Below are 26,556 nucleotides of genomic sequence, written 5' to 3' on the forward strand. Positions count from 1 at the left end.
CATTAATTAATCAATTTATAGAAGAATTATGGATGAATTATCACCACCAATGGATTATAGATGGACAAACGAAAATAGAGAACGAACATTTGTGAGCATTCATTCATCAAAACATTCACTAGACTGCGTATATAGTTCTTCATAGAGTTAATGACACTAGGATCGGCTGTAAAGAAAAATAACAAGCAAAAATAAATTATGTTTACAAATATTTTGTTCAAAATTATTACTGATATTATTAGCTTTTTTATTGAAAAAGTTTTTGATGATAAAGTGCTGATATATACATATTATGTTGTATATTATATATAGATTCTGCCAAACATATACCAATAATCAATCAAAACCTGGGAAGTCACCAAACGAAATAAAAGCCTATAGACGTATATCACTGCTGCCACTAATATCTAAGGTTCTTGAAAAACTCCTGTTGAAAAGAATAAAACCGATCATAGACAGAAAAAAACTAATACGAACACACCAGTTTTGATTTATTAATAAGCTTTCAGTAATTAACAAGGTCCACAGAATGACAGACGTTATTGAAAAAGCCTACGAAAGTAAAAAAGTATGATCAGCTATATCCTTAGATGTGGTACAAGCCTTCAATGAGGTTTGGCATGAAGGCCTTGTTCATAAACTACAGAAAATTCTACCAAATCAAGACACAGAACCATTAAAATTGTACATTACAATCAGAATGTTTAGAATCAAACAAGAAGAAGCTTACTCTGCAATAAAAGAAGCTAAAGCAGGTGTACCACAAGGAAGTGTACTGGGACCAATGCTTTATCTACTCTACACTTGTCATATACCACAAATGGAGAATATTACAATGGCTACATTTGCTGATGATACTGCGATTATAGCTGTCGGAGACAATAGCGAAGAAGCCTCATGAAAATTACAACAGGCACGTGATAATATAAATAATTGGACATAAGCTTGGAAAATAAGAATTAATGAAAGTAAATCTGTATATCTGCAGTTCACCTATAAAAAGACCGTACAAGCACCAATAACATCAAATAATACTATTATTCCATAGAGCAACAACGCTAAATACGTCAGAATAAATCTTGATGCAAAACTTCGCTGGAAGGAACATATAAAAAAGAAAAGAAAACAACTGGAATTGAAATATGGGAAAATGTATGGGCTAATTGGAAGAAAATTACAATTATCAGTACATAATAATTTGCTATTATATAAGCAAATACTGAAACCTCTGTGGACTTACGGAGTTCAATTATGGGGATGTTCTGCAAAGATTAATATAAATAAAACACAAATTTATCAGAACAAAGTCCTGAGAGGTATTGTGGGCGCACCTAATTACCTGATTACCTGCATCGAGAACTTCAGATACCCACAGTCAGTCAAGAAATCAAGAGAATTCCAATGGGGTATAAGCAAAGACTCCATTCTCATGAGAATATTGAAGTATTGCAACTTTCGGATACCTCCGGAACAGGGCATACACTCAAAAGAATCAAACCATCTGATGTTGTGTAGTGTTGTCTAGTGAGGTGCATATATTAAAAAATTCAGCAGTGACATGTATTAACATTATTTCAGCGGAGAGTGAGATAGGGCCGATGGGTCCTCCTAGTTATATACCTAGATTTAAGTTATCATAAAGACAAATTGTAGGTTAGGCGGAAACGACTAGTAACAATGTAATAATTAAATAATACAAAAAATAATTAATAATCATTAAATTAAGTAAACAATTTAAACTGGTTTGTTGACGTTTACTTTATGGCGTTTAAAATAAGTTTCATTTCACGTAACTCGTACATTTCTTGAGTTCCAAAAATTATTTTTATAGGCATCACCCTTCAGCTACTTCCACGAAATTTGTTTCATGAGTTCAATAGAATGAAAACATTCTCAGGTGGCAGAGAGGGAACCTTATCTGACCTTATACAACGGTTGATTGATGGCAACTTTTGTAGAGTGCGATGTGTGGGGCTTCCGCCCGGAGATCTACAGTAGTTAATTGTTCCATTATCATGAATACCAAGTTTCTCATTTTCCTTATGTGTCTTCATTTACTGAGGAGATCGTAGTTTTCTTTCAATAAAATATAATGTCTCTAGTTAGAATGCATATTGAAACTTTCACAACTCAGTTTTTTTTATAAGTTGTGTGATAGAACTAACAAACACAAGGGATGGACAAAATAATATGAACACCTGACATATACCCAATATTTATTGAGGGTTGAAGGTGTTGTGCAACAATTTGCTTTTAAAACAGTTAAAATTCTTCGCGAAATATATTCATAGAGTATCTGAATAATTTCCAACGGAATTTTGTACCATTCTTTTATCAAAACATCCTCCTAAACCTCACAATCTGTTCTAAAAGTACCCATAATGGTTAAATTATGTTGAGGCCTAGTGACTGTGCTGACAAGGGAAGATCCCTGTCATAATTGACTATAGGAAGCAGGCAGTTAAGATCGCAGGTTCTTTGGGGTTCTCTATACATAAACCCGCAAAGAAATCACATTCTTCAATCATCAAGTATTACAACATTATGACCGTTGCACCACTTTCCACTCTGTACATAAATATTTTGAAAATATATAATTTCTTGGTAATTAATTAAGAGCAGTGTTATCGTATTATGAATATAATATTAGGTTATGTTAGTTTCATATTTTGATAAAGGAAAAACATAGCATGTAATCTAATAGTCATTAACGAGTTCGAAAATTTTATTAATGATAAACCAATTCATGATTCTCGAGAAAATTTCAAATATTTTTTTTTTGAGAAACCAGTTTTACTTAATTGTTGTTCCAAATACACCATGTAGTGCATTCTATATCGTTCATATTGTAAAACAAGTCATTATTTCTCAACTGTTTCTTGTTATATATACCGAGTGAACTTAAACAAATATGGATTTTTGTTTTTGCATCAAGTGCCGATAAATATCATGTATCATGATATGAAATGACATGTATCATGATAAACATCGTGGTCCTTTTATATGTACAGTTAATGGAAGAGTCACGAAACTTTTATTAATAACCAATAACTTTAATATTATCTCTGATCTCGTCTTGTTTTTTGTTGCGGATTTATACATGATATAGTCCGAAGCCATATGGTTTGGGAATAAATGAAGAAAGGATCAAGGATTGACGACTGTTGAATTGAAGTACTAGATATTGGTAATACAGGAAAGGAAAGTAGCATCTATAGATGAAATAGTATGTCGAATAAGACCAGACTGCAAAAGCCTGTGCATGTGGAAGAGAGGAAATATTACAATCAGGAATAACATCCGACTCTATCGAACGCTTATCTTACCAATTCTTCGGCACCAACAACTTCGTATTGTTAATGGCGCATTTTATTCTACATAAAGTTGAAATAAGAGAGGATTACTCTTATTATTATTACTCACTCTTAAGAGGATTTTTCAAAACTAAAATCATTTACGGAGACATAGTTGTTTTAGTGACACGGGATCTAAAAACGAACCTTTAAACGCATTTTTCTCGAATTTTTCTTCTCTATACATCCCTTAAATAATGTAATATGTAACACTGAAAAATATCGGGTCTATATGGCGCTAGTTTTATTGCATTCACCACTTTTTCAGTTAGTACTAATATTCAAAAGAAAGCTGTTAAAATGTCATGATATTCTATACATAAGTTTGGGAGTTATTGTGCTAAGAGTGACACTACTTTTGTTATTTTCAAAACAATGGATCAAAAACAATAACGCAATGGCTTGAAAAGTGTTATAAGGACTCCGCTCCATCACATACAACAATAAAATGTTGGTTTGCTGACTTTGAACGTGGCCGTAGAGACATCGATGATGAAAAACGCAGTGGACGTCCAAATGAGGTGATAACACCGGAAAATATCAAAAAAATCAACAAAATCATTTTGAATGATCGACAAATGAAGTTGCGTGAGTTAGCTAACATCGTAAAGCTATAAAAAAGAGCATATTGGCTTATACTACATCAACACTTGACCATGCGAAAGCTATGTTTAAAGAGGGTGCCTCGTTTGCTCACTGTAGACCAAAAACAAGAACGTGTTGATGATTCTGAGCAGTGTTGGGCCATGTTCAAACATGACAAAGCAGAATTTTTGCATCGATATGTGACAGTGGATGAAACATCATCATATCACATTACTCCGGAATCAAAACGATCGTCGTCCGAGTGGACCGCAACTGGTGAATTTCGTCCAAAGCACCCAAAAACACAACAATCGGCTGGAAAGGTTATGGCCACGGTATTTTGGGATGCGCGTGATCGACTATCTTGAGAACAAAAATATCAGTGAAAATTGCAGCGTTTGAAGATCAAAATTGCAAAGAAACGACCGCATATCGCAAAGAAAAAAGTTGATTCAAGAAGACAACGCACCGTGTTACAAGTCAATCAAAAAAAATATGGCAAAAATACATGAATTGAACTTCGAATTCCTCCCACATTCACCGTATTCTCCAGATATGGCTCCCAGCAACTACTGGCTGTTCGCAGATCTCAAAAAAATGCTCACCGGTAGGAAATTTCGCTCAAATGAAGAGGTTATCGCTGAAACGGAGGCCTATTTTGAGGAAAAATATAAATCGTTCCTCAAAAGTGGCATTGAAATGTCAGAACGGAGCTGAAATGATTGTATGGCTTTTGATAGAGATTATTTTTATGAATAAAACCAATTTTAACAAAAAAATAACGCGTTTTCTTTGTTACGCCCGGGGCTTTTCAGCCCATGTTTTATTTACTAGAATACCCCCTTACTAGCGTCGCCTCTGGATTAATGATAATAATGTTGACAGGCTGAAGAATATTAAGAAGAGAGGATTCATGTGAAGGACATTTTAAACGATTTTATTGAAGGACACTCCTTAAAATAACCGTGACTTAATCGCGACACCAGGTCGACTCGCTGGAACCGTTGATATCGGACGGGCCGGTCATTTCGAACCCGAAATGCCCCCGTAGCTTCCGTCGGTCGCTAATTTCTTTTTCGCTGTAAATTTATGTTTTAATCGGTGCCCAGTCACGCAACGCTAATTACCCACCGAGCACCAGTAATTACCGCTCGCCCTCTGGCGGTCGTTTCGAAAATCAAAACGCCGTCGAGAGATTTAATCGTCGCTCGGGTTTAATTGAAACAGTATACGCCATACGGGAAATAGTTCAAAGGTCCTGCTGGTGTAAATATGTCGTTCTGAAAATGGACAACACGGTTTCAGCTCGTGTCCTATTTTAACTAGTTTCTTTTTGTTGCGATTGTTGGTTGTAACTAAATTTAAAGATTTCGTTGTTTCAATTATATTTAACACTTCCTTCCTGAAGAAACCATCAAACGGAGGTACATTTGCTTTTAGTATTCTTCTGAGTAGCACTGTTTTTCTTCAAATTTCCAAGGTATACATTGTATGGAATTGTTTTCTAAGTTAACTCCGACTTCCATATATATTCCATATATATTTTCTAGCTGAGCAATTGAGTACTATAATGCATTTGGTGTGGTCTAGTGGACTAAGTTAATTTATAGCAAATTAAATCCGCCTTTAGTCGATTTCCACCAAATTGTCACGCTTGTGCCGAGAATCCATTAACTGAGGGTGTTTTACGAATCATTAATGATCCCTAATTCAAATAGTTTATGGCTAGAAAACTGAATAATTAATTTTCGTGTTCAGAAACTTAGTCTAAAAGTTGTTAGCGTCGTAAAAAGGTCACATCACTCTTTTATTTTCTCATCGTATAAGATAGGGACCTCGTCTAAAAAGTAGTTCTAGAAATACAAGTTTCTAATTAAACAACAATATCTAACCAATGGTTGTATTAGAACAACAAACGTATTTTTTAAAAACATTAATAATATTTCATTAATAATTTACTTTTTATTGATTAGTATTTTTTAAAATTTAGATTTATTTTTATCCAAAAAGGTGGTTTGAAATATTTTGATTTACTATGTTTTCTTTAGAAAATCTATATTTTCAGGAACTTTTTTTTTTATAGATTATTTTCATTTCTGTTACAGATATCATCCAGGACATCACTAAATGATGTATTTGGATTGAAGAAAATAGACTATTGAAAGATAAACGGTCAATGTAAAAGTGGGAACACGTTTATCGGTCACAGATCGCAAAATCCATGAAAAAATCTACATGGAAATGGAAGTATTACCCTACCTAATATATTCTCCAGGCTGATTGGAGACAGCTGTCTCTGACTATCATTTGTTGCGAATACCAATTTGAAACATCAGTACTTCTAGACCTATAAAAAGTGAAACATTCTTGACTGATTCGTGAAAAGCTTCAAAAGATTACCAGTTTTTGAACGGAGAATGAATGAAAGTGATGACTAACGATAAACAGTAATTTGTATCGTGAATATATAACCGGTTTTATTAATAACATTTCGCATTTTGAAGGAAGACATATCAGTATTAATGATTTTAAAAATGAATCTTGGTCTAAAATATCATGTCATAATATCATACCTAAAATTTGGTAATTTCTCAAAATTGGTTAATAGAAACACATATATGCTTTGAGATATTTTCCTACACATACACACACACACACATAAAGTATTACTATAATGACTTAAGAAAAAATCAGATGGATTTAAGACAGTTTAGTGAAGAAAGTGTTATACTATTATATAAAGTGTATCACACGTTGTGTACTCAAGTGATTGAAAATTGCATTAATATCATGTTAAGAATTTATACGAAACAGTGCAGAAGCAACTAAATGAAGTTGCGACAAATAGAGGGGATGTGCCCATTATTGAAATAAAGATTTAAGACATCTGCTTTTTTAATTAGTTTTACCTAAATGTGCTAGAGAAAAAGTATGTGCGCTAAAGTTTTGTCGTGGGAGTATAGATATATAAGAAACGGATGTGTTAAAGGTTTTAAATCTCACTAGATAACAAAAAGCATCGATTCATCGGTAGCTAGAAAACGACCTTAACGCCACACATGACCATGCAAAAATCCATTCATACCGCCGCGTTCGGTATCCAGTGGGAACAATAAAATAAACAGATCAAGTGTAGACGTTCGTCCACCGTTCCGTCGAAGATATTCCGATGTTTTGGGGCGAGAATCCGAATAATGATGAATGTCGCCCGGCGACCGGACGAGTCCCCATTGTCCGGCGCGGACCAGGTAAGAAAAACACACAATGGATTAGCGGCAGTGTGGGAACCCGGTAGATGGTGGCGGGGGGTTGGACGTTTCACGCTAAAACTTCCAAAATTAATGGGAATATTAACTAAACCATTTATTTTGTTCTTTTTTTTTTGGTGTGGGGCCCGGTGCGATTGTAGGGAAAATAAATCTCGACGATCAAAACGGAGATGATTGTCTGGTGAGGTTAAAGACTAGCATCGATTAATTTTTCAGTTGACATTCATTTATTTTCATACATTTCTTTCATTACTTTATTATGCTACCCACAAAGAACGGGCAAAATAATTTGGACACTACGCAATATAGAAAATCTTGTTGCATGTTGGCAACACTGCATCCGTGTAAATAATGTGATGCATATGTCTTGCTCAGTTTACATGCAAAGTCTTGTTGTAGGTTAAATTTCCATGTATGATACGCTTTGTTCTGCTACAGTTAAGATAAGTAATCGGTAAAATGCGTTAAATAATTGTTTAACATTATAGTAAAATATTTCTAGAACAAAGTGCTGAGAAGTATTGTAGGTGCACCCAGATACTACTGGTTTGATTGCCTATGCCGAAACCTTCAGATAGCGACTGTCACTCAGATTAGCGTTAGAAGACGGCTTGTGCATGGAAGCTTAACCCGAACAAGAGCATCCAGGACATCACTAAATAATGATGTATTTGGATTGAAGAAAATAGACCATTGAAAGAAAAACGGTCAATGTAAAGTGGGCACACGTTTATCAGTCACAGGTCGCAAAATCCATGAAAAAATCTACATGGAAGTGGAAATATTACCCAACCTAATATATTCTACAGGCTGATTGGAAACAGCTGTCTCTGTCTATCATTTGTTTCGAATGCTGGCACTCAATCTGAAAGATCAGTACTTCTAGGCTTATAAAAAGAGAAACATTCTTGACTGATTCGTGAAAAGCTTCAAAAGATTACCAGTTTTTGAACGAAGAATGAATGAAAGTGATGACTAACGATGAACAGCAATTTGTATCGTGAATATATAACTGGATTTATTAATAACATTTCGAATTTTGAAGGAAAATATATAAGTATTAATGATTTTAAAAATGTATCTTGGTCTAAAATATCATATCATGATATCATACCTAAAATTTGGTAATTTCTCAAAATTTTGTAACAGAAACACATATATGCGTTGAGATATTTTCCTATACATACACACACCCAATCTTGTTGCATGTTGGCAACACTGCATCCGTGCAAATAATGTGATGCATATGTGTTGCTCAGTTTACATGCAAAGTCTTGTAGGTTATATTTCCATGTATGATACGCTTTATTCTGCGACAGTTAAGACAAGCAATCGGTAAAATACGTTAAACAATTGTTTAACATTATAGCAAAATATATCTAGAACAAAATCCTGAGAAGTATTGTAGGTTCACCCAGATACCGCAGGTTTGATTGCCTATGCCGAAACCTTCAGATAGCGACTGTCACTCGAAAATCACGAGAATAGCCAAGAGACATCAGGATAGGACTCCATTCTCACGCCAATATCGAAATATTACAATTCTGGGATAACAGCAGAACAGAATACAGATTCAATGTAGTAAATACATTTAAAAAACTATAGTATTTCTATAGCAAGAGAAGCCTACTATTTAGACGGTCTGGTTCCTACGATTATGTAAGGCGTAGGATCCATTATGATTCTGGAGGCAATATCGTCGAATTCAGCTGGTCCTTTCATCACTTGCATGACTAGCATATTGCTGCCAAACACCGTCATAATTGTATACCATAATAACCCTGCCAAAAAGTTCAGTATCGGTTTGAAGGGCATCAGAATATCATGAACCATATTTCCTGACTAGCACCTCAACTATAATCGCTAGACCTCAACATAATTGAACTATTATGGGAAGTTTTAGACTAGAGAGTGAGGGTAGATCTCCATCTTCAACATCTTTTAGTAATTGGCGTTTGTTTTTGTTTTTTTTTCGATGTTTTGGTACAATAATGCGACACCATTCCACTGGAAGCTATTCAGGAACTCTACGGATATATTTCGCGAAGATTACTACTATATACATTTATGCAGTATTTTATTTTAGCTAAATTTTATTTAATCAGCACTAATATAAACACAAAGAACTTTCTAAGATTTTTCCAAACCCTAAAGGATGCGATAGCGACGCAGTTGCAAAAAATGGAAATAAGTTGATCAATTTTCTCATGTTTTAATAGTTCACTTCATATGTAAGATTATTTAATGCTTTAAGAAGATAAGGTTAAGGAGAACCGAAAGAGGTTACAGAACTCAGGATAAAATCAACAAGTAAGATTCGGGATTCGAACCGAAAGAAATTGACGTGAGGAATATACTGAATCATCCATATCAAAAGTAAAACATTTTAATGAATTTTAGTCGAGGAATCGATGAGATTGATGGTCTTAAATAGTCAACCATATTAATGACATAAATAATACGTACAAATAAAGTAATCCTTATACAGTTGATATTTTGGGACACAGTAATTCTGTGAATCTGAATGATCTTTCAGCACTTTTAATGGTAAACAAATGCATGTAACAGTTTTGCAAGTCGTAACAATCTATCGAATGGGAATTTTCACGAATTAGGTTTTTTTTTTCGTCCAGTTGATACTTTCAAGCCACTGTAAGAAGAGCAAATTGTTATAAAATTACAGAACTTTTTGAAGAAGCTTATTTCACAGGGATTGTCACCAGTACTTACATTGAACAATAAAAAAGACACTGCTATGCAGGTTGGGCGGAAAAAAATGCTATCACGATCATGTTAAGACAGACTGATTGAAGTGGTGAAAAATATGAGGTAGCCATTAGTGAAATGAAGGTTTAAAATATTGAGTAATTCCTAAGACCGAAGAATATAGTTCACATTGGTATTTATAAAGAAATTATAAGAAGAAGGTAAATATTAATAAAACATTAACAAATTTAAACAGATTCTATAGGTACTTTAAATATATATATATATATATATATATATATATATATATATATATATATATATATATATATATATATATATATATATATCACTACTAGTATAAAACAAAGTCCCCTTTTCTGTCCCTATATCCCTATGTGCGCTTAAATCTTTAAAACTACGCAACGGATTTTGATGCGGTTTTTTTCAGTAGATAGAGTGATTCAAGAGGAAGGTTTATATGTATAATACATGCATAATATACTAAGGCAACATTGCTAATTTTAGAGGTTTCTAACGTGATGTCGTAAATTAACCTATTTTTTTAGGCTTATTTAGCAATTAGCAAAAACGCTGCCTAACCCTACGAGTTAGATCAAATTAATGTACTACAGTATTGTACACCATAAAAAGGTCTACAAAAAAGTCCGCGATGGTATATGTTTATCTTTTAGGGATAACCCACATTAACCATTTTTATTGTTTACTTTTTACGTGAGAAAATGGCTTATTTACGAAGCTATTTTAAGCAATACGGCATTAATCCTTATCGAATTAAGTACCTTAAATACAGTGTGCAATTAATATAGATCAATATGGTTCCTTACAGCATGTAAATTAAACAAATATTTTCGGAGATATTACAAATTTAAAATTTGCGTTTAAAAATGTGTAATGTAATAAAAATTTTATGAATTTAGATATTCCAAAGATAGCAGGAAATCTTCATAGTAAGTATAGGGGAAGAGGAATTGTTTTACTCCAAATTTAATGCGTGCAGGCCAAGGGCAGTAATGAATGAACCAAAAATACTGGATCGATTTTAATCATGTTTTCATTGAGTGACATAGGCATATATATTTTATGCCCGTGCAAAGTCGGAGCGGGCCGCTATGTTTTTATATCCAACTAGCTGACCCGACAGACTTCGTCCTGTCAAAAAGATTTGTAATGTGGCAGTTTTTGTGCCTACGTATTTTAAAAAATTCTCCTGAACAGAACCATCACCCTGGTGATAGGGCGTTGTGAATAAAAAATAATTAAATAAAACATATATAAGGATTGAAAAGTAAGTAATCGCTTTATTGTTAATCATGTGAATCATAATTATTATTATTATTATCATTATATTGCTTTGTGGTATACGATGTTTTTTGTTTGATTACCTGGCGCATAGATAAACAAATCTGATGGTTTTCCAACACGGGAACAGGCAACATACAATTGACCATGTGAGAAACATGGGTTTTCTAGATTAATACCACAAACACTTAATGATTGCCCCTGGGACTTGTTTATAGTCATAGCAAAAGCAAGCCGTCAACATGTCTATAGGAAATTTGCCATTACCAATGTCAATGAGTTGTTTAGAGAATATGTTTCCAGATTGGTCATTTTGCAACTCGACACGCATATTCTTGCTTAAATGAAGTACTTTAACATGTTTCCACAAATTGGAGGACTTTAGACATGCATTGAGTTCATCAGCTGGCGTTGATCGTGGAATCACTGGCAATGTTTGACGAAAATCTCCTGCTAATAAAATCATTGCACCACCAAATCGGTTATTATTGCTACGTAGATCTTTTAAGGTTCTGTCTAAAGCCTCCAAAGATTTTTTATGTGCCATCGTGCATTCATCCCAAACAATCAATTTACATTGCTGCAAAACCTTTGCCATTGCAGAGTTCTTCGAAACGTTGCAGGTTGGAGTTTCATTGCTTTGCATATTTAATGGCAATTTTAGTGCTGAATGGGCTGTTCGACCACCTTCAAGCAAAGTTGCTGCGATTCCCGACGAAGCGAGTGCAAGTGCAATTTTATTTTGTGAGCGAATTGTTGCTAATATTAATGAAATAAAAAAAGTTTTTCCTGTACCACCAGGTGCATCTAAGAAATAAATCCCTCCAGTTTCATCATTTGTTACTTTCATAAGAGTTTCAAATACATACTTCTGTTGTTCATTTAACAGTGGAAGATTTGTTTGAATTTATTCTTTCAAAGCGTTGAGATCATACAGTCTTTCTCGATGCAACTCTTGGTTAAAAGCGTCATGCATTGGACGATTGGGCGCGGTCAGGCCTAATTGAATTAATAGTTTGTTTGACATTATCAAGCACATGTCCTCAATTGAAATCAATGCTTCATTGTAAATTTCTTCACTGATTTGTATATTTGGATTTCCCATTCTATTCCGTATTTGATACAAAATATCATCACACATATAATCTTTGTACTTGATCCACAAATCAATTGGGTTTGATGGGAAGCATGTAGATATGATTATAGAAAACAATGTTCGTACTTGATGAGCGTGTGATGATATTACAGCATCATTGAGAGTTTGATCCCAATGAGCGTTATTTTCAAGCAATTGCAAACGTTGACAGGCTTCTCTGTAGGATCCACACAATTCACCATCAACAGTTCGTAACTGTTGGAATGATGTTGGGCCACGTACATTGACTAATAGCAGTCGTAAATAAAAACATTCATCATTGCTTGGATGTACTGAATAAATCCGGCCAATCGCATCGGTGGAATATACATCTGTATATCCTGGAACTGGTTTTCCTTGTTTCCGTCGTATAAATCTCCTTGAGGATTGATTCCAGGTATAATATTTTGGCATTTCAGAATATAGCAATGTTTGTGCGAAATCATCGTTTTGGCATGTCTCAAAAAAACTGGTTAATGTAGTAGATGGTGGCTGAGCAGCTCTTTGTACTGCGTTCTGTGCTGTAAAATACACTCTTTGTCCATTTTCTAAATGCACAGCTAAGTGAACAACAGAAGGGTGTCTCTCATGAATAGGAAAAGAAAATATTCGCCAAACTGCTTCATTACTACTGACATAGCGGCCCATTTGGTATTGGGTAACTTCATCATTAGAATTCTCTGCACCAATTCCAATCACAGCCATATCACTCCCTTTGGTTACATATTTGCAAATGTATTTAATCGATTTCACTGAATGGCAAGATTCAACGTTGATGTGTGCTTTGAATGTCTTTGATAAAATGGGTGAATATGGAACAATCCAACGATTATCTATTTCAATATCTTGTTGATTTAATTTGAAAATTGTTGATTTTCCATTGTCTGCTGTCGATCTGCGACGATACAATGGATAACCGTCATTACCAGTAATTGTTTCCGATATTAATGTCCGTGGATATCGTTTTGAACATTTACCATCCATCATACACGGTGAATTTTGATTAAGAGTTCCACAGGGACCATGTATCATGTTTTTGATAACTACCTCATGCAATCCAGGATCTACTTGTACATTAGGGATTTCAGCTGATATCACTGCATCAACTTCATTTGGCCTTATCTTTTCAACCAACCAAATCAAAATGTGTGCATGTGGCAATCCTCGTTTCTGCCACTCCACAGAATACATCCAGCAGCGTGTCTCACCAAACACATTATGTTTTACGATGAAATTCATTAAAGATTTCAACTTTTGTCTAAAGACTCTGGCTGTAATATCATGACGATCAATGGATGATTTCCCAGGTAATAACTCCTGCTTAATTTCTATCCATTGCGGATTGCATGTAAATGTGATGAACAAATCTGCTGTACCATAATGACGAACATACGACATGGCATCTTGAGCATATTCGTGCATATGCCGAGGGCTTCCGATGTATGTTGCTGGAAGAATAGTCATCCGACCGACATTCTGTGCATTTCCATCAGTATTAATCGCATCTCGAAGGTGAATATACTCTTCAGATCGGAGTTTGGTTTGATTCAACCTGATGAATGTTAATCTCTCCGTTTCAATTTTAACATACATGTCATCAACATATTTGTGATATAATCGCCGACATTTCAATATGTGATTATCTGCATTTTCCCGAATCATTAGGCGGTATGAATAATAGTTCATTGAACTGACTTTTTTGTTGGTTTCAGAACCTGTAAACAGATTTTGTTTTAATAACATTCAAATATAAAATTAAAATACATAATATAGTGACTGAGATATTATCGCCATAGCTAAACTAATATTTTAGTTACCTGTAATGGGATTTATCATTTTTATTGATAAATCGTAGCCATCTTCACCTTGCCAAAATATAATGGGATATTGCAGTGCATCATCAAGCGGTGTGTTTCCTTTATAGGTTGTAATTGAAAATTCCGACGATGTAAAACAATATCACGGGATTCCAAGTTTTCTCCAACTACAACGATAGCAACTTCATCAATAGTTGGTGCATTAAAACGTCTTGTATGTTGACCTGCAGGTGTTTTATCAGCTCTGATTACAATTTTGTGATTATCGGATGGCATCAGATCCAGGGCAGTTTTAAACAATATAATCAATTGATTGTGTTGATGAAATAAAGTTTGTAATTGTTCTACAATAGACCTTTTTACTAAATTGTTATGTGCACAACGCAGATCAATTTCTTGTGGTGAATTGCCCATAAAATAAATTTGCAGGAATTTGTTGTCGCTATCTGACACTGGTAACAGTGAACCTGCTCTGTGATATATTTGCCCTTGTATCTGTAAATAAAAAAAATATTATGGTGTGGTATAAATTAATGGATTGTCAATGATCAAACTTAAATAATATTTGATCTTAAAAAGTATATATTTAGTTTTAACTAATATCTATCAAATATAAAATATAATAAAAGTGTCACTGAAACTGAATCACCATATAATATGATGACTAAGTGATATATTTCGTAATGATTAAGAAATTGAAGATTAGTAACACATCTTAACTTTGGTGACAGAAAATTTTGTTCGCTAAAATAATTATGAGTAACTGCTATAATACATACCTTGAAAGTTGGCATAAAATTTTCCCGAACTGCATTTGTTGCCCCAAATGAAGTCATTTGAAAGCAATTGTTATATTGTTGAATATGTGTCAAAAAGTGTATAGAATCTGTTCCTATTCCTGAAACCAATGAGTACAATGGTTCTGGTGGTGGATCCAATTGTATCAATTTCACTTTACCATTTGCGCAACACAATCCATTGGCTTCGTTTTTGTATTTTAATGCCTTAGAGTGTGAGCAAACCAAGTTCATAGAACCAATAACAACACATTGGTAGTTACTGTAGTCAATTGACACATCGTAACTGAAAGCAGCTGGATTCAAACTTGCGCGATTATTAGTTGAATGTCGCGCTCGCGCTTCACGCGTTTGTGATATCCGAATTCTTTCACGTTCATTTCCGTCGTCACGTTCTTGTGCAGTACGATTAGATCGGTAATTAGCTTGGTTTATAGCATTTCTGGTTCTTCTACCTAAATTGCTTCGTCTTATAGGAGGCATATCAAATATAAATTATTTTTTCACTAATCACGAACTAAACAAACACTAACTAACTAAACACTCTGCACAAAACACGATATACGAATTTGTTTCGTGTATCACTTGACAATTCATCTGTCATCTGTCAAAAGTCATCTGTAACAGACAACTTTTTTTTTTAAATTTGATATGACTTGAACTCAAATCCTTTTAAGCCGTACGAATTGTTTTATTTATTTAAAATTTGAATTAAATTTTAAACAAATAAAAAATTTTAAATAAATAAAACAATTCGTACGGATTAAAAGGATTTGAGTTCAAGTCATATCAAATTTAAAAAAAAAAAGTTGTCTGTTACAGATGACTTTTGACAGATGACAGATGAATTGTCAACTGATACACGAAACAAATTCAAACAAAAAGGGCTATTTTTAGGGTTTTTCCAGCAATAATTCTAATTTTTCTCGCCGTAAAAACCATCCCTGAACTTCAACGAACATTTTAAAAAAAGATTTGGCCAAATTGGTCCAGGCGTTGTTGAGTTATGCGCTTAGGAACATATTTTGCGATTCATTTTTATATATAAGATGTTCATATTTTTTCTGTAGTGTATTTAATTTAGTATCAGCATTGCACCCGTGCAAAGCCGGGGCGGGTCGCTAGTATATATATATATATATATATATATATATATATATATATATATATATATATATATATATATATATATATATTTAAAGTACCTATAGGACATATATACCAAGAGTGATCCAATATTCCAGATTTTAATTGACGTAATGGACACTGAACTAAATCGGTGGTTATTAAAAATACATTAATAAAAACTGCTCTACCATCATGTACCTGCATTTTCCCTTGATTCCGGATTTCTAACGATTACAAGTAAAAAAGCCGACGGATAATGTCTTTGTCGTTCATTCAGTAGGAGAGCGACGATAATGGGCCACAATAATGTAACGGAATCAGTGATCATTAAGAATAAATCCCGGACAGAAAAGGCAACAATTAATGCGCATGAAACTATGCGGGTGATTTTTGTATAAAACATGACACTTCGTGACTAATTGTTCCGTTCAGAACACCCCGCTGATCGTAGGCAGTTCGGGGCCCACATTGACACTACAATCTACATAAATTATAACAGAGTTATTTAAAAGAAAACTGACGTGTATTGTAACAAAATATATGGAGAGTGAATTATTTTTTATGTATAATTATTCAATGTAAATATGTGGAAATAATGAAACCCCACGATCAGCATTGGTTCCTCGTGACTTTTTCATCAAAAATTCAACTTCTCTATTCGCTTGACTTATCTTCATCTGATCTATTATGTTTCTTCTTAAAATATGTTTATTTTGGATATCATTTTCAGAGGAGTTTGGAGCATCAAAATATAATCAAACATCTTCCTTAGTCAACACAAATGCCGGACCTCAACATAATTGGACTATTATGGCAAGCCTTACAGCAGCTAGTGATGGGTAGATTTATATTTTCAACATCTTCAAGCAAACGGCAGATGTATTGGTACAATAATAGGACAATATTCCATTAGAAACTATTCAGATACTCTAGGAATAAATACATATTGTGTATATTGTTTTGTCCATCACACACCACGGTGAGTGTGGATGTTGAAAAGCCAAAAATCCGTTGAATTCATATAGTTAAATTTTGTATGAAAACAGTGTCTAGTTTAAGACTATGTGGAATACGCCAGTGAGATCTTAGACCTGGATTTATGAGCAATATGAGGATAAAAATAGTAATAGTACTTAATAACTAGTTGTAATATAGTAAAGCTCTACGTGAATTCACAATTCTTGTAATGCATTAGGTTACGTCTTTTCAGAAATGTTAATCTAGAGTAAACAAATAATAAAATATTATCCGAATTAAAAAATCAACAACTCATTTTAAATTTCAAAACATATCGAACGGTTGTCCAGTTCTGGTTGCCCGGAAACTAGAAAGATTCAGCTGTTGTATTATACTGACGCATCACTACATCTTTCCAGAACTGAAAAAGTATTCAGCTGCTCTAGTGATTCACATCACAGGTCCTTACTGTAATGACCAGATTGTTATCAAACATAGTTAAATTATGTATGACAACAGTATCCAGTTTAAGACTATGTGGAATGCGCCAGTGGGATCTTAGAGCTGGATGTATGAGCAATATGAGGATAAAAATAGTAATAGTACTTAATAACTAGTTGTAATATAGTAAAGCTCTACGTGAATTCACAATTCTTGTAATGCATTAGGTTACGTCTTTTCAGAAATGTTAATCTAGCGTAAACAAATAATAAAATATTATCCGAATTTAAGAAATCAACAACTCGTTTTAAATTTCAAAACATATCGAACGGTTGTCCAGTTCTGGCTGTCCGGAAACTAGAAATATTCAGCTGTTGTATTATACTGACGCATCACCACATCTTCCCAGAACTGAAAAAGTATTCAGCTGCTCTAGTGATTCACATCACAGGTCCTTACTGTAACGACCAGATTGTTATCAAACATTGCTATATTATAAGATTTAATGAGGTCATTACGGCAGCCATAAAAGTTGGTTTCAAGAATATCAGAGTCTCATCAAACATGTTCCCTAACCAGCAGAATCGCCAGACCTCAATATAAGTGAACCGCTATAGGGAGTTCTAGAGCAGATAGTGAGTAGTTGATTTCCATTTCCAACGGGTATTTCATCCACTGGAACATTCCGTTAGTCCAAATTAGTCAAATATTCTATGAATAAAATCCGTATATTATTAATAACTATTGTCTGTATTAAATATATATATATATATATATATATATATATATATATATATATATAATATATATATATATATAATGTGTGTGTGTGTGTATGCGTGTGACTAGAATGTAGTGATAGTGTGTGAGATTGATCAAACAATAAAACAAAGAAACTCAAACGAAGACCGGTTCGGTTGGAAGTTCAACAGTCGCCGCGGACCCACGTGCAACACCTGAACTTCCCAACTGTCCCCCATCCCTCTCCGGCAGGACCTCGCCTCTCTCTCCCTCCCGTCCGGGATGCGAAATCTCGACCGGCCCAGGCCCAGGCAAAAAATATTCCCATACGGCTTAATTACCGACAAAAGGGGGGCGACACTTGAAACTGAAAGGCGACCGTTAGACGTAACAATTAAACTATCGGACGTGTCCGAGCAACTGGACACGTGAGAACTCGGAGGGGATGATTCTAAGAACAATGCGTCGCATCCATATTCATGACGGAGGTTAATGTTACGGCAAAAACAATGAAGGAAGACCACGCTCGGGTTCAGCGAATATTAAGGGTGTTATTGGGGTGCAACAGTAGAGTCTACAATCAACAGTTACGATCGAGATATGTTGTTAGGTTTTGAAATAAGTTTTCGTTGTTCGTGAAAAGAAGTCCCCAATAATCGATTTACTGTTTTAAATGACATTTATTGAGAAATATTGATACAATATGTACCAATTAAAATATTTCATCCATCGTTTTTCTTTGCCAACATGGCGATACCTTGCGAAATAACGATGTTGGGTTGACATAGATCCAATTCTCGATTCAATTTTGCTCCTCTGTGTGCTAGTCAAGCCATGCTGCATCGATATAAACAAATAGTATTCAGAAAGTGAGTTCAGAAAGAGCTGGGTTCAGTCAGGGTTAGGCAGTAGTTGAATCAGTTAATATATCAAAATAATATAGTTATTATATTCCAAGTTAATATATAGCAACGTATGAGAAATAAATTTGAAATTAAATGACTCATTTGGTAATTTGAGTAAGATAACACTTTCGGTCATAGAAATAGAATACTTACAGGATTCAACGAAGTATTGAAGCCAATGATTCAGTTTTAGATTACATTACAATCACATTATGGTAAACCTCTGCTTTAATGTCTGTAAGAACCAGTTCAGATCTGCTGCAGGATTGGATTTTGAGACAATTTACCGTTACTGCATCGCAATCAAAAGAGAGCTTAGAAAGAAGAAGCTTTGATAAGTTCTTTTAACTGCCATCTCATGCTACCACGACAGTTACCAAATGAGTTGGTTGCAAGAAAGCATCACAAAAGATGAGAGGCGAATAATAAAAAAAACATGAAGTAATACTTAGGAGTAACAAAATCAGCGGTACCAGTAAATAAGGTTATGATTTTATTGTATTTGGAAGTTAGTTGGCTTCCAAATCGATAAAAGCAAGAAGTATTGAACTACAGAAATGCGTTCATGCACTATCACACAAATAAATCTGTGAGTTTACGCTCATCAGGATTTGTAGAAAGATTTTTCATTATTCATTTATTTCATAATTCTATTCATACCCCAACATGAGATTTTTTTACTCATAGTACATTTAAGGACCTAGTTTTCATGAAAGAAAAGTCCTCTTTTACTGATTTATAGACTGTGCTGGTTATAAACATACCACACTTTACTGTATTTTGTAATTTACATTTTAAATAAAAATAGTTAAAATATTGTATTTTGTAATTTAGAGTTAATACATTGTTATTTATATTTTAATTGAAGCAAAGTGTTTTACCCAACTCTTTGTTAGGTGCAATAAAATCCAAAGTATCAATCCAATCAAAAATAAAATACAACAGTATATCCTTAACTACTATCGTAACGTGTAGCTGAGTGGTATCATGTGAGAGGATTCCTTTACCTCTGCTACCCCCTGCCGCTGATAATTGTTTGCAATAATATATCATTAACTTTGTTCAATTGACGTTGGTAAGTAATCTTAATAAGTAATATCTGCAGTAACAGTTTCATTCGGTTTTGGCAGCTCTAACACATTGCTGATCCCACTATATACCCATCAATACTTTCTGTGACGATATGGATGACTCTCCTGGACTTATCCATGACTTTTAATCGTCAGCCTCAATAAACCACATAAAACTCTTCTCCTTTGGCATCTTGAGATGGTTGGGTTTTTCGCATATAAATGTTTGGAAACAACGATTCATCAACTGCTAAACTTTCTCAAAAATCCTTGGGAATCTGGGCTTTACTTGCTCAAATAATTCTAGTAATTTGAACATTTTTGGCCCCCAGACCGTTCTTTGTCGCTAATATCGAAATTATGAATTACCCTAACAACTTCCAAAAATCCTTCAAACCAAAATCAACAAGTTTTTGATTAGTTTTGGCAACAGATTTCTGTAAGTCAACCGATAGTAATTAACGCGTCTCGCGTCTAATTAACCGCGTCTCCATAGACTGAATAACTCATTGACACTAATGAAAAACTGTTATTTCACGTAAAGAAATGTTAAATCCCTCGAACTTAACAATCAGATTGGGTTGATTAACAGTTATTTATATTGATACTTTCTATTTTCATCAATAGATCTCGCTGATCGAAATACATGCAAGCTCCTAATATCTTATATTAAGAGACCTTGTTCAGTCTCTTAATATGACAGAGATAATTAAGTATATAACAGTTTTATATATTAATGTTTAGTTCTTTTGGATATCATCCAGATAATAAACTTATGGCTAGAATATGTAGTTATTTCTAGAACAGTTATTTTCGAATATATTAAAACGAATGTACTAATGAATGATGATAATTAATGCTTGTAAAAAATATTATGTAGAAAAACTATAGATATATCGCTAAATATGATTAAATTGAATTATTATATGATTAAAAATGGTAAATCACAATGCACTTAAGCAAACAAAAAAGGAAAGAGGGAGAAAAAAGATTAATATTGTGATAACTATAATCAACAAACAACGACATCCAGTCATATGATATAGAGCCAGAACAACAATGAGACAATGCGATATAAAATTGCTTAAATGGGCAACAACTACAAACGATATAACTGTACATTTTTGATATCCTTTTCTTTCCTCATCAACCTTTGAATTGAACCGACAATTATTTTAAAAATATTTACAGTTTACGAAAAAAAAATTAACAGAATGCTATAGACAATTGTTTCTTAATGAGGAAGAAATATGTATGGAATAAGAGCAGAAAGACTATAGATAAGTAAAAAATGAAGTGAAAATGGAAACAACGCTGAAAATATTTTTAAAAAAACCGAAAAAATAAGATGATGTAGTACAAAAAGGAAGGAATACCTTAACTTTGATTCTGAAGGAAGTTAAAAAAAATAAGAGGAAAAAAGATAAAGAAATTTAAGGTACGAAAGGTGTTGCGTATGACATATTGGCGAATAATGTCTTAAACAGATCTAAATGGCAAAATCTGAAATTGTATAGTGTATAAGTGTTACTATTTAGCATAGGTAGTTTAATTTTATCAAAAGAACAAAATTTTACGAAAAATGTATCGCATTTTTTAATTATTTAACTAAATGATAGGTTTTGATTAATTATGTTGACTTGAGTTTAATAACTCATTATTTGATTTTTAGGTGACTCTAATCAATCATGCAAAAAGACTTTATTGTTTCTGAATATATATAGTTAATTTACTCGAATAGTTAATACAGAACAGCATAAATAGACCACACTTAGCAGGACAACGGATCTTAATCTGCACCTGCGATAATACGTTTCTAATTGTGGTCCAAGAATAGCTCGAGAATGACATATAAAAATATTTTTTAGCATCTGTAAAAAATAAATTAACGCGTCTCCGTTTTTTCCCCGCTAAACAAAAAAAAATGTTGCTATTTGGTTGGCACACGTTTTCGTTCACGCCTAGAGCCAAAAACTTAAAATACATATTCATTACGACAAAAAAAAATTAGAACAGATTTTTCGCCGAGCGTTTTAATTGAATATATAACTGAGTCGTTTTTCATTGCGAATGGGCTGTTGCCGTTATCTGTCCAAACGATCAAAGACTGAAAGCGTATAAAGAGAAAATATGTTGGGAAGTATATCATGGCGTTATCTAGATAGATGTGGCAATAGAAATAAAGCACTATTTTTAATATAAGTTAGTTAACTTTATTAATATGATATTATATATATTTCTAAATTCTTTATAAGTGAGACCATTTTACTACTGACTTAGATGTAAGCCAGAACGCCACTTTTGGAGATTAAAACTGAACTAAAATTGATGCTTACTATTTGTAGTGAAAACTTAGGACTTTTGCTTTACTTCCCATTGACTAAGAATTCATGATCTTCCAAGACCAATGGTAATTAGGTGCCTCATTATTACTATTTCCTTTTATTACTTTTCGCTTTTTTAGTAAACTCTTTCTAACTAAATATATTTTTATATTTCTTAAGCTATTTTCAACTAATCATATTAATATTCCATCTTTCTGGTATTGTTTCCTTTCCTCCCTTGTTGATTTAAAAATTTTTAAAATAAAAACCAGAAGAACATATTGAAAGAAATCGTTGTTAAAAATATTTATAAACATTTAGAACGTAATAAAGTGAATTTGCAACAAGTGCTGAGTCTGAGTAACTTTTCAATATTAATATAGATAAATAAAAAATTACTCTCTGTTTCGATGATTTCTATTGCACAGTTCAAGTGATACCACAAATATGAACAAAGTCGTTGCCAGAGAACAATTTATAATTTTCTAGCGACCCGCCCCGGCTTCGCACGGGTGCAATGCTGATACTAAATTAAATACACTACAGAAAAAATATGAACGTTGTATATAAAAACATAGCGGCCCGCTCCGACTTTGCACGGGCATAAAATATATATGCCTATGTCACTCAATGAAAACATGATTAAAATCGATCCAGTATTTTTGGTTCATTCATTACTGCCCTTGGCCTGCACGCATTAAATTTGGAGTAAAACAATTCCTCTTCCCCTATACTTACTATGAAGATTTCCTGCTATCTTTGGAATATCTAAATTCATACAATTTTTATTATATTACACATTTTTAAACGCAAATTTTAAATTTGTAATATTTGTTTAATTTACATGCTGTAAGGAACCATATTGATCTATATTAATTGCACACTGTATTTAAGGTACTTAATTCGATAAGGATTAATGCCGTATTGCTTAAAATAGCTTCGTAAATAAGCCATTTTCTCACGTAAAAAGTAAACAATAAAAATGGTTAATGTGGGTTATCCCTAAAAGATAAACATATACCATCGCGGACTTTTTTGTAGACCTTTTTATGGTGTACAATACTGTAGTACATTAATTTGATCTAACTCGTAGGGTTAGGCAGCGTTTTTGCTAATTGCTAAATAAGCCTAAAAAAATAGGTTAATTTACGACATCACGTTAGAAACCTCTAAAATTAGCAATGTTGCCTTAGTATATTATGCATGTATTATACATATAAACCTTCCTCTCTTGAATCACTCTATCTATTGAAAAAAACCGCATCAAAATCCGTTGCGTAGTTTTAAAGATTTAAGCGCACATAGGGATATAGGGACAGAAAAGGCGACTTTGTTTTATACTATGTAGTGATAAGTTTATAATTATCTTTTCAAAATTATTATTGTATTGTATTTTAAGATCAATTAGATGAAAACATTCGTGAAAAAAGCTCGGTTAACATAAGATAAACGTATATTATATAAAGACAACGCACCTGTTCATGCTGTTCAACACAAAAATATCATTAAAATCAATGAACTGAAGTATAAATTGTATCTGCATGCCGGTTAATTTGTCAGATTTAGCTCCCTCTGATTTCTGGCTGAAATACTCGTACCTGACGAAAGTATATCATAAAATACATTTGTATTTTAATAATCTTTTTTCTTTATATTATGAGTATTTATTTGTATGATTAATTATTACATTAAAACATATTTTTATATTGTTGTGAGTATACTAAAAATATATCAACTAAATATTTTTTAACTCTAGTTCTGTTGTGTCAATTTACCCTTCTTTGAAGTTAGAAATCTCTAGGTATCATTGTCAGCATTGTTTAAACGCCAAGGTACATCGACTGCGTTAGATAGATAACAACTTTTAAGATAGTGTGTACTTTAGGATCTGTCCTATTGAATAGTTGAGCTTTCATGAAGAACATTGTATGGTTTTTATTTGCAATTTTCATATTCCTTTCTTAATGAAATTAATTGAACATAATATTAAATGTTGATAGTTTTATTCCTTTTCAAAGTAGACCTTATTTATATATTGTTCAAAATTCCTGTTTTTGTTAGTCTTCAGTTGAGCAACAACAACAACATTCATATAAAGTTAAGTTTAAGCTAGCTAGACAGAAATAAGAGATATTCATTAATATTCATAGGCTGATATTTAATACTAATTTTGAAGCAATGACGAACAGAAAAGATTCGAAAGTTTGGATGTCTTTTTAAAATACTGCAACTAAGTTTTAGGACAATATGAAAGCTCTAGATTACAAAGCTATCGTCGGTAATATTGAAATGACTTTGGACCAGAGAATGAATGGTCGGATCGAAATTTTTGGTTATGTTCTTATGAAGCTGATATATTGCTAAAATATCTCCTGATTTTGACTTAATTACTGGAGGAGGCCTAAAAGAGCTGTTATATAGAAGAGTATATAATATAAAAGAGTTTAAATAAGCCTGCTACCTGTGATCTCTAAACTTTTTGAAAATCTATACATTAAGAGACACAAAATAATAAAAAAAAAGAGAGAAACATTATTCCAGACCATCAATTTGGCTTCCGTAATAAACACGGAACAACAGAACAAATACATAATCAGATTAGTCAACAAAATTGATAAAAACCTAAATGATAAAAAATATTGCTCGGCAGGGCAATGTTCTTGGCCCATTGTTATATTTGCCGTATACAGCTAACCTACCAACCTCAAGAAACACTACTGTTGCAACACATGCTGACGATACAGCGGTTTTATCATCATATCTGGAAATGCATTTTGGTTGATATTTGACATATAGTGACAAAATGCAAACAGCTTGAGCTGAAAGTAAACCAAATGTATTGGCTGATAGGGCGTAAATCTAAATTATCATCAGAAAACAAATTTTTGCTGTATATGTCAATAATTAGGCCCATTTGGATCTATGGTATTGAACTGTGGGGAACTAATAGCAAATCTAACTTAACTATCCTTCAGAGGTTCCAGATTAAAGTGTTGCCAGTCATCGTCGATGCCTCATATTATATCTCCAACAAACTGATTCGGCGCGATATCCCCTTAGAACCCATAACGAGCGTGATTCAAAGTGCTAGTGCGAAGTGCTCTGAAAGACTGCACTCGCCAAATAGTTAAATGTGCGCGATGACAGTGAAGTGCGTAGGCTCAAACGCAGACTACCATACGAGCTGATTAATAGACTGAGATGGAATGAGCGAGATATTATCATCTCTAAAATAATCTATAATAGTATTTAGAAAAAGTTAGGATAGACCTTAGAATAAGATTTAGATCATAATTTTGTACAGCAGATCACTTACTGAATCGATCTCCTACAGGTCAGGATATTTAAATTGTATAATGCAAATCATATAATTGTACTTATTGCCCACGGGCAGATTATTGACGTTCTGGGAGATTAATAAAAAAATTATGTCATGTTAATCTTCTAATGTTAAAAATTGCATTGTTGATACTACGGAACTATTTTTATTGTTTAATATAAAGAAGTATATCATCATGTCAGGATAGTTATATTATATAATAATACTTATTGGCCACAGGAAGATTGTTGAAGTTCTAAGAGAATAATTAAAAAATATGAGATGATATAATTTGATATTCGGTATTGCGAGAACTTCCTGAACAACAGAATTACTTTACTATGAGAAATTATTAAATTTCAGTGAGAAATTTTTAAAATGCTTCGAAAAATCAACTCACAGAGATACACCCACCGCACCAAACTAAAACGCATAAAGTGTGTCTTAGTTATTTTTAATTTGTGCTCTTATTTTAATAATCTTGGTGGATATAAATCCGCTAGCGACGTGACGCGTTCTGTCGCCGCGAATTGTTCAAAAAAATCAAAATAAAAACGCCAGTTTTATTAATTCCGCTACATATTTTTCCGATGCCAGGTTCTCCTCTAATTTATATCGTTTAATTATAATTTTTTTGCTTCTATCTGTGTCGAAAAACAAATAAATCTCTCGCGGGTGATCGTACG

The 26,556-nt window shown here is 33.2% G+C and overlaps 2 protein-coding genes across 5 annotated transcripts in view; both read right to left on the reverse strand.

The window, feature by feature from the left end:
• Positions 1-26,556, reverse strand: part of zfh2 (Zn finger homeodomain 2) — a 370,513-nt gene that overhangs the window by 305,271 nt on the left and 38,686 nt on the right. The gene's annotated exons all lie outside the window — the stretch shown is intronic.
• LOC143203746 (uncharacterized) lies at positions 11,962-14,260 on the reverse strand. 2 transcript variants are annotated; one of them, XM_076416005.1, is made up of 2 exons: positions 12,106-14,129; positions 11,962-12,043 (listed from the first exon to the last, which is right to left on the reverse strand). In XM_076416005.1, exon 1 carries the CDS (start codon positions 14,112-14,114, stop codon positions 12,144-12,146), a length of 1,971 nt encoding a protein of 656 aa, XP_076272120.1. In that variant the 5' UTR covers positions 14,115-14,129; the 3' UTR covers positions 11,962-12,043; positions 12,106-12,143. The 2 variants fall into 2 exon arrangements, with proteins under 2 accessions (XP_076272120.1, XP_076272121.1); XM_076416006.1 differs by lacking the exon at positions 11,962-12,043 and adding an exon at positions 14,189-14,260 and having other exon boundaries at positions 12,126-14,086.

The sequence above is a fragment of the Rhynchophorus ferrugineus genome, unplaced genomic scaffold (genome assembly GCF_030347505.1).
Source record: "Rhynchophorus ferrugineus isolate W39M unplaced genomic scaffold, kcgeb_rfMv2 rfM10, whole genome shotgun sequence".
Classification (NCBI taxonomy): Eukaryota; Metazoa; Arthropoda; class Insecta; order Coleoptera; family Curculionidae; genus Rhynchophorus; species Rhynchophorus ferrugineus.